Raw genomic sequence first — 10,328 nt, 5'->3', positions numbered from 1 at the left:
GCTAAACCCGTCACTGGGAATAAGTATTAACACACCTGATGATGAGCTGAATGATCTTCTGCTTTGTCTATTTTGATGGAAATATAGATCTTAATGTTAGAATTTGAGAAAGATTGAAGTTTGTTGAAGTTTGGTCTAACATTCTAATGACTTTTTAGCGTGAATTTGTACCCTGACGTCGGGTATCTTTCCTTGGAGTGTATAATGTAGCATCACTTTTCGGTCTATCGCCCCAGAGTGGATTCTCAGAATGATCACGTTAATCTAGTATTTGGAAGCACATTTAGAAGCATCAAAGCAGGTGGTAAGATCAATATGAAGGTATTTTTTTAACTCCACACGACTTCTTTCTGAAGATTCTTGCTTGGAGTCTTTGATACATTTTGAAAATTCGTGTCTCATTGGCTTTTTTTGCGTAACCAGTTTAGCAAGAAGATCCACATTAACATATCAAGAAGCAATCTCGTAGAACTCGTGCTGGATGTCTTTCTCGCTTTGCTGTCTGTGACTCGTGCGGGTTCGGTTCTTCCCTTGGAGATCTTTAAGTCTTAACGCTAATTGGACAGCCTGAAAGAACCTGTGCATAGTGAGACCGCATCATTCTCACGGTTGCCATCAACAGAATGCCTCAGTCGTATTCGTCTGGAAACGTACCGCCGTGTATGTTTTCCTCGTTCCTTCTCTCTTTCTTGTTACAAATTCTCAAGAAAACTAAACTGAGTCCATCTCAACATAACTTTGAGCGATAACGTGTTTTAACTGTTATTGGGAGATCCCAAACAAAGTTGACTGACGTCATACAAAACAACACGAAAGGCACGAAAACGGATCAAAACGTGGGCAACAAAATCGTTATCAAAATCAAGTTCAAGACTCTCAAACTGGTTTTCGATCCAGACACCGAAAGTGACATAATTTTTGTTTTTATATTTGGCATCAGAAACCTGTTCGGTATTAACGTGATCGGGGGGTTTTCCAGTGTGTTGCTGACATACGTCTATAATTGGCCATTCGCAGTTTGGCCGCGGTAAAGCCAAGACGTCCAAGAGATCAAAAGTAGCTGTTTTTTGGCGTGGATGGTTAATCGTGTGTGATTAGCACTACTCCGTAGCAATGCGTTATCAACTGGGATGGTTTCTTTTGCTGTCCAGTGCGCTGTGCACGACGGGTGAAACAGTGGGAGTGAATCGTTTAGTGTGCGGCAGGCGTAAGGTGAGATCCGTTTACCTCATCCATAATGGCATCGATGCACGAGCCGGGCACTGGCCATGGCATGCGACCATTTTTCAACGGAAGAACGGTGGCGAAGACTACAGCTGTGGAGCTACCATCATTGACATAGACACAGTTCTTACCTGTATGTGAAGCGTTAGTTGCGCAGTTTTCGGTAAGATTCCAATAATGATATCGATGTGTTCTTTCTCGCTATCAGCTGCTCACTGCGTTTTTCTGGGCAATAAATTACTACCAGTGAACCAAATCTCGGTGCATGTGGGACGTATGCAGCTTTCACAATCAGCCGACTACACACAGGTCCACGAAGTGCGGGAAATCATAGCGCATCCTGGATTCAAATCAAGAAGATTTGTGCATGACATCGCACTGATCAAGCTCACCACCAACATTACGATGACAAAGTTCGTGCAGCCGGTGTGCCTGTGGACGATGGACAGCGATCAGGAGTTGATCGTGGGTAAGAACGGTACGGTGCTCGGATTCGGCTTGACGGAGCAAAATGCTGTGGCGGAGCAGCTGAAACAGGCACGGGTTGGTGTTGTCGATACGTTGACCTGCATCGAAAACGATCGGGCAGCATTCGGCACACAACTGACGCAGGAGATGTTCTGCGCCGGTGGAGAGCAGGGAGTGAGCGCCTGCAACGGTGACAGTGGTGGGGGTTTATTTTTAGAAATCGGAGGCAAGTGGTTCATGCGGGGCATAGTCTCGTTCATACCCACACACAGAAAAACCGGCCTTTGCGACACCTCCAAGTATACAGCGTTTACCGATGTGGCGAAGTACATGGGATGGATCGAACAGTACATTAACCGGAACGTGTTAGTGTTCGACACGGACGACTACGATGTGGATTACGAAGAAAAGCTGCATCTGTTTAACCTGAGCACGTGCGGCATGACCTCTACCACCTTTTGGGCTGACGAGTCACAATCAACTTTGCCTTGGTTGGGAAATGTCATCGTTTATCCCTCTACCTACAGCAAGTGTATTGTTACGCTTGTGAGCGAATGGTACGCTATTGGCCCAGCGAGTTGCTTGGAAAGTGCAGGTAGTGAGTAAGTATCATACCGATAGTGGATCGTAACATGCGGACCTTAACATCAACATCATATTACGTTTATTTGAAGGCTGCGTGTTAGAATAGGTGATTATCAACAGTTGGAAACGAGCAAGTGCTTCGATCGGAATGGGACGACGGTGTGTTCGACGCCTTCGCAAACTCTGCAGATCCACAGAATAATCATCCATCCACGGTACAACAGAAACCAGTTCACGGACAATATAGCGCTAATTGAACTGCTAACGCCAGTAGACACAACAAGGCCTAACTCGAAACCCATCTGTGTGCCGATTGTGAAGGAGCTGTACACCAACCGAACGACCAACCTATCCGTTGCCAGCTATTCAGCGAAAAATCGATCGTTTGAGAGTAAAACCGTACAGTATTTGAACGCATCCTACTGCTCGGCTGTCTACTCGGCAAAAGGACTCAAACTGAGCTTGGAAGGCAAACGCATTTGTGGAGTTTTATCACCCGAAGATGAAATGGATTGTGTCGCACTAAAATCGGGCGTGAGCCTGCAGGAACTGGTTACCTTCGGTGCAGACGAGCGATATGTCCTGCGTGGATTGGATGGGTTCGGTCTATCCTGCGGAGAAGAGTTACCACCGACTGTTTACATTAATTTGTATGCCTATCTCGACTGGATGCTGTATAACATGAGATCCAATGCAGTAGACGAGTCGGCCGCAGATTATACCTTAGAGTCGAAATGGAAGACATTGCAACAGCAAGAAGGTAACGAAAAGCTTCGTCTCTTTGATATGGATTCTTGCGGTGAAAGCTTAACCATTCAAGGCAATGCCCGGTCGATTACTTATATGCCGTGGATTGGGTCGCTAGAGGGAGTTGAAGATGTGTTTAAATCGCCCAGGAGGTTGCAAAGCAAAGTAGTACTCATCAGTGAGTGGTATGCATTGGCTCCGGCTCATATCTTCAACAAAACAGTATCATGGTAGGTACATATTAATTGTCTCTATACCATCAAACTGAACTTGGTTAAGTAATGTAACATGTGGTCTTACAGGCGTTCTATTACTTTAGGCTATCACGATGTGATTTTGGAATTGCGTTGCATGATTCTACAGTGTGATCCTCCATACCAGCAGATAGAAATCAAGCAGGTTATCCTGCATCCGGACTACGATGGGACATTACATTTGAACAACATTGCTCTGATCGAGCTGCTGGAGCCCGCAAACACGACCAAGCCTTTCATAAGCCCCGTCTGTATGCCGCTCATGGAAGAGTTTCGCAAAAGCACACCGTTGGAGTACGGACTGGCAACCAGTATTTTGAACACTAGAAGGGTGATCCGTTTGGGCCCACTAAACTGTCAGGCGCGGCTCATCCATCAGGGACGATTCGTTTCCAACTCTGAAGTTCCTTTATGCGCAGAAGACTACGAGAGTGGTGTTAAGCCGTTTGTAGAGCATGAAGGGTGCGCATTGCAAGCACTTTCGTTTTTTGCCGACCAGAAACGATTCTTCCTCAGCGGATTGAGCTTTCTATTGGAGACGACAAGTGCAGAAAATGAAGCGTTACCGTACTTTTTTACGGACACTAACCTGCATCTAAACTGGATTCTGGACAATATGAACATCAAAACAGATCGTGATAACTCACTCAACGAACTGACGGCCCAACCAAGCCGATTAACTCGTTTACCAGTAAGAAACGTGTCCAAGCGAAGACTTTTCAATTTCAACACTTGTGGCTTACATTCAAATAATGCTGCCGAACCATGGATTGGGTTCGTGGATGCATGGGATGCAACTACGCAGTCAAACCAATTTACAGGTTGTGCCGTGACCCTAATCAGCAATTGGTATGCCGTGGGTCCCGCGCGTTGTCTAAACCACGAAGTAGAGCGGTAAGTATTCCACAAATGGAATAAATACCACAAAAGCACACTCAAACTGAGCTGGCAATGGTGAATCTTATTACAGATCGTTTGTTCAGTTCGGTGGTTACAAAAAGTTAACACAAGTGGAGTGTACCGGGGAGTTGTGTAGACCGTCAACACAGACCATTCCGATCGGGAAGATCATCCTGCATCCGGGGTACACCACCAACGAGCATGGCAACAATATTGCGTTGGTGCAGCTCGCTACACCAGCAGACATTTCGCAAGATAACGTAAAACCCATCTGCTTGCCAGTCGTGGACGAGATACGAAGTTATGATGTATCCAGCATGAGGGTGGGTTCGTTTGCTGCGTTGTTAGATAGATCCTTAATAACGGCGGAGGTTGGAGATAAGTACATCGATCCTGAGGAGTGCCAAAAGCGATGGGATAGCGTAGCTTTGACTGTTCCGATACAGCACACGAAACTGTGTATCCTTAGATTAGAAGGTTCCGGCGGAACGGATTGTTTCGGCATAGAGCAAGGTTTTCCACTTCATACGACACAGGAATTATTGGGAGCACAGCGACGTTTTCTTCGTGGCGTAATGACTTATAAACCTGGAGGCTGTGACACGTACCATCCTCTTCTCTACAGTGATGTTGATGTTTATCTTGATTGGATATTGGAGAATATGGATGTGACGTTGAATACGCTGGGAACGGCAAACAACTTGACAGAATATCTAATATTTGTCTAATATGAAGATATTCATGACATTTTAATAAATTCAAACTAGTATGTAATGACATGTGGTCAAAAAGAACATCAAATAGTTATTGAGATATGGAATGGCGTATTGATGACTTAATAGGGGAGTCACGGAACACGGAAGAATATATGGAACATAAGAATTAGTGTTGTGCTAATGACTCCTTAGAGAAAATGTCATTTGTATTAATCTTTAGTAACGAGTCATTCAAATTAGGGATCGAATCACAGAATCATAGGAATCGAACCAGTGTTGAATTTTGAACGATTCAGCAATCATTGAAATATAGATTTTAATTCATTCATTCAGTGCAAAGATTCACCAATAACAATCCCAACAACACACGATCGTAGTTTGCCTGATTGTATACAACGCAACGTGTATGGGTATGGTTTTACGTCAAGGTCACAATCAAAATCAAAATTATGGAGCTTAAATGATCGGTTTTATTTGATTGAATCTAGTTCTGGTTGTTCCATACGCACGAAAATGTTTGTGCTGTGTTTTTTTTTCGATAACATGTTAACCAATTTCGATCTTATACAAGGCGGAGGTAAATTAAACCAGCTAAGTTTTTTTTTTATTAATGAAATTTTAAAACCCAAATCGGAAACCAGTTTGCTGAATAAACCGCCGGTAATAACTTGTCTGGCGGAACAACGAAATCGGCGTCGGAAAAACCAGTTCCAGGTCAAGTTGCACAGCAAACAGATGTGAACAAGAAACTAACGATCATTCGATGCTTCGTAGTGGTACAGTGAAGACGCGTCCGTCCTGCGTTGTTGTTCGAAGTCAACCATGAATTGGGCGCTGATAAGCGTACTGATACTGTTCGCTGTGGTGTGTACGCTGTCTCAAAGTTTGGGCCCAAACCGCTTAGCCTGTGGCAAGCGTAGGGTGAAAACAATTCATCTCATACACAACGGGGTCGACGCAAAGCCAGGCCACTGGCCGTGGCATGCTGCCATCTTTCATCGCGCGCATGGTACCCTGGAATACGCTTGCGGTGGATCAATCATTGACGAGGAAACTATTCTTACGGGTATGTAAAGAGACGTGAGTGGTGTACAGTGCCATAATACAGCCATCATATTTACGTTGGTACAAGGATGATATCATGTCTCTTCCAAAGCGGCCCACTGCGTCTACCTTGACAATGGGCTAATCTCCGAGAGCCGAGTAGTGGTACGTGTGGGTGCTATCCATCTAACTGAAGAGAGTGAATACGTGCAGGAGCACACGGTGGATGAAGTGATAGCCCATCCGGGATACAATTCCAGCCGGTTTATGAACGATATCGCACTGTTGAAGCTGACTGACAACATCACGATGACGGAGTTCGTTCAACCCGTTTGCCTGTGGACGCTGGACGGCGGTCAGGAGATGATCGTCGGAAGGAATGGAAGTTTGGTTGGGTTTGGTCTGAACCAGCAAGACGTGGTGTCGGAACAGCTGAAACAGGCAACGATAGGCGTGGTGGACGCCTTGACATGCATCAAAAGTGATCGTGTGTCGTTCGGCAATCAGCTGACGTCGGAGATGTTCTGCGCTGGAGCACTGCAGGGTGTTAGCGCATGCAACGGTGACAGCGGCGGAGGCTTATTCTTCAACGTGGAAGGCAAATGGTTCGTGCGGGGCATTGTCTCCTTCATTCCGTTGCGAAGAGGAACGAAACTGTGCGATCCCTCCAAGTATACCGCCTTCACCGATGTGGCCAGGTATATGCAATGGATCGAGTTGTTCGTAAACCCGCGTGTGCTACTGATTGACACCAACGAGCTGGAGGTGGATTACCAGGAGAAGCTTCCACTGTTCAACTTAAACACGTGCGGTACGCGGTTCGAAACATTTGGGGCTGATGGTAGCCCGACCGCCCTACCTTGGGTTGGATTGGCCCTAACAAGTGCTCGAGAGGTGAAGTGTGTCGTCACGCTGATAAACGAATGGTATGCAGTTGGCACAGCAAGCTGCTTCAAAGATGGTGGCAAAGAGTAAGTATGTTTGATGTTGTACCTGAACGAACTGTCCAGGAGAGTAACTATCATTACGCTTAAAGTTTGCGCATTATGCTGGGAGGACAGGCAGCGCTACAGGAACGGAAGTGTTTCGAACGCGATGGAGAGAGGGTGTGTGCCAATCCAACACAGATGCGGAACATTCAGCGTGTGATAAACCATCCAAGGTTCACCGTCAATGCCATTAGCAACGATATAGCGCTGGTCGAGCTTCGCGATCCGGCAGACACGACGCAGCCGAACGTGAAACCCATTTGTCTTCCGGTAACACCAGCCCTGTATACAAATCTAACGACGCATTGGTCTGTGCTGTCTTACTCATTGGATGAAAAAATTTATAAAGACCAGATCGTAAACCACGTGGAGCTGGACTTGTGTACCACAGCGTTCGTGCGCGTAGGTCTGCCAGCAGAAGAGAAGAGTGTTTGTGCAGTAGTACCGCACGACGATGTTGCAAAGTGCATTCCCGTAGGTAGAGGCGCCCCTCTGCAAGAGCGAAGAATGTTCGGTACAGACGAGCGATACATATTGCGAGGCTTAGACATTCTAGGGCTAACATGTGCTGCGCCTATAGTAAACTCCTATACCGATCTGTATGCATATCTGGACTGGATGCTGTACAACATGAAGCACCATGTCGCACGCAATGCCGAGGCGGAAGCCGCAAATGCCAGTCTAGCAGAATGGATCAAAGTGCAGCAGGAAGCGGGGAATGAGAAGCTAAAGCTCTTCAATATGGATACCTGTGGAGTTAATGTAAATGCCGCTGGTTCGACCATCATTCCCTGGATCGGTACATTGAAAGCTATCAAAAATGCCACGAATCTATTGCCCAGTCCCGGGCAGTCAATAGTAAAACCAGAGGAAACTCCAAGCATGGTAGTGTTGATTAGCGAGCGTTACGCGCTGGCTCCGGCTCATGTTTTCAGTGAAGCGGCATCTTGGTAAGTATGGTTCGATTACTTTACCGTCTTAACTTTGTGTATGAAGCGTATTACTTATCTAGAGTCTTGGCCTTTTCCGTGCTGAGTTGTCAACAATATGGCCAGATGTCTAACAGTCAGTAGTAGTCAGCGGTCCAACAACAATCTGTAATCGCCAAATGCCGTATTTTTCATGGAGTTGATTCTAGATTTTCCGAGGTGGAGTCAGAGTGGATTCTTGAATCTATTCGGTCACTACACTGCAGGCTATACAAAATGCTTGCATACTTTCAAGTGTATTCTGTTAAATTCAGCAGAGTTACGTCAGTAGGAGTAAGTGCTGAGCTTAATGAATCTGTTAAGAAGAATCATTAATACGAATCATAAGTGAGGTTTCATTATGTTTAGAAATCCAGAGACATAGACAAACTCTTTGGAGGTGATAAATTTTGGATGATTCGTGAATCTTTTAAGATTTATAGATCTTTGAAGATATGTTTATATGAAAATATGATTAATAATGATTAATAATTTCAGGCGATCCATCATCTTAGGATATACACGTTACAATCCACTGCTAGCAATTGAATGTGCGTTTCGAGTATGTGATCCTCCGTACCAGGAGGTGCAGATAAAAAATATTACCATCCATCCGGGCTACAACTCGACTGCGAATATACATAATCTCGCTCTTATTGAGCTACTGGAGCCGGCAAACACGACTAAACCATTCATCAGCCCTATATGCATGCCACTGACGGAGAGGTTTCGTAACAGCACACCATTTGAATTGCTGGTGCCGAAGTACATTTACCATGAGGAAAGTAGTAAGTTATTGCCGCTGGATCTCCTAAACTGCCAGGAACGATTCGCACAGAACAGCTACTTAGTAACGCTGACCGAACACGATCGCTGTGCGGTTTTGGACAAAGACTATGGCGAAGCGGCAACGGTGAAATCGGGCGCCCCATTGCAGACATTATTGCAGGTTGGGGAGAAACAGCGTTACTTTCTTAGTGGTATAAACCGCTTGAAGGATTTGGTGAACTTCCACAATCCCAACTATCCGTACCTGTTTGCGGACATTAATTCGTACCTGGATTGGATTCTGGAAAACATGCAGCTTCGTGATCGTGAAACTCCGCCAGTCAATCTATCAGCGGACCCGATCCGAGTGGACCCTCTACCGGTACGAAGGACATCGAAATTAAGGCTATTCAATTTGAAAACATGCGGCATTTACACGAAAGATTCCTCTCTGAATGGAACGTATGAAACTGAGCCGTGGTCAGGATTTTTATATGCACGGAACCCAACGTATAATTCCACCTTATTTGCGCGATGTGCCGTGGTGCTGATTAGCGAGTGGTACGTTGTGGGGATGGCGAGTTGCTTACCGCAAGAAAAAGAGTAAGTGACGTACTATACTATTGCATTCCATGCTTAAAGTAATCGTGTGATTCTCCACCATAGGCTCTTCGTTCAATTTGGTGGGTACATTGAGACAACCAAAGAAAGTTGCTACGAGTTCGACGGGGCGACGATTTGCCGCCCTACAACGCACATGGTTCCAATAGCGAAGAGCATTGTGCATCCGCGCTATAGCAGGGCGAGCTATGCCAATGACATCGCTTTGATACAGCTTGCCGCACCAGCAGACATTTCGCAAAAGCACGTAAAACCCATCTGTCTGCCAATCATGGATCCTGTTCGCAGTTATGACGTATCAAGTATGGCAACGGTCACCTTTGGTCCAAACACGGGTTCCTTCGTATCGGCAATGGTAGATCGCAGGTACATTAACGCGACCGAATGTCAACGGCGCTGGGATGGATTGGCGTTGAATTTGCAGATACAGCACACGAAGCAGTGTAGCCTGTTGCCATACGATCCTGAAGAACCATGTGCCGGTATATTGGCTTTCCCAGGCTTTGCGCTCCATACGACACAAGAACTGCTGGGGACAAAGCGTCACTTTATTCGCGGTTTGCTTGTGATGGAACCGAGGCTTTGCAGCTCCTACTATCCTGCGATCTACACTGATGTTGATGTTTATTTGGACTGGATATTGGAGAACATGGGTGAGAAATTGAACACGTTCAGTCAAACGTACAACTTAACGGAACAGTTGATATTCGTTTAAATACAAGTGGAAGCCGACAGTAGACATTCAACGGAAGACGAGTGGATTACGCAATGAATAAATCAATGCAATCTTGCAGATGATTATACGGTTACATATTAGCAGTGTAACAAAGTACTTCTTATTCATCGGCAGAACAACCTCAGAAGGTCTAGCTAGGCCTGCCATTTCTGGCCTTCTGTGACTTTATTTTTATCCGTAGCCGAATAGGATTTTGGACCGGTCCTGTCGTGTGAAGACCGGCACGCCCGAACAAGTACAACACCAGTGTACCATGTGTACATGTAACAAGCAGAGGAAATTTTTAAATCAGATATATTAAATTTGTA

At 45.6% G+C, this 10,328-nt stretch overlaps 2 protein-coding genes across 2 annotated transcripts; both read left to right on the top strand.

The window, feature by feature from the left end:
- The first annotated feature begins 1,113 nt into the window (after nt 1-1,113).
- LOC128707058 (uncharacterized) lies at nt 1,114-4,906 on the top strand. Its single transcript, XM_053802004.1, has 5 exons — nt 1,114-1,357; nt 1,433-2,294; nt 2,367-3,254; nt 3,327-4,172; nt 4,249-4,906. The coding sequence occupies exons 1-5, from the start codon at nt 1,114-1,116 to the stop codon at nt 4,904-4,906; spliced, it is 3,498 nt and encodes a 1,165-aa protein (XP_053657979.1).
- An 810-nt stretch (nt 4,907-5,716) lies between these two features.
- On the top strand, nt 5,717-9,999 carry LOC128719666 (uncharacterized). Its single transcript, XM_053813294.1, has 5 exons — nt 5,717-5,960; nt 6,051-6,909; nt 6,975-7,877; nt 8,394-9,266; nt 9,330-9,999. The coding sequence occupies exons 1-5, from the start codon at nt 5,717-5,719 to the stop codon at nt 9,997-9,999; spliced, it is 3,549 nt and encodes a 1,182-aa protein (XP_053669269.1).
- Nucleotides 10,000-10,328: the final 329 nt, after the last annotated feature.

The sequence above is a fragment of the Anopheles marshallii genome, chromosome 2, assembly GCF_943734725.1.
Source record: "Anopheles marshallii chromosome 2, idAnoMarsDA_429_01, whole genome shotgun sequence".
NCBI classification, from domain to species: Eukaryota; Metazoa; Arthropoda; class Insecta; order Diptera; family Culicidae; genus Anopheles; species Anopheles marshallii.
This window is presented reverse-complemented; position numbering and strand designations above follow the sequence as displayed.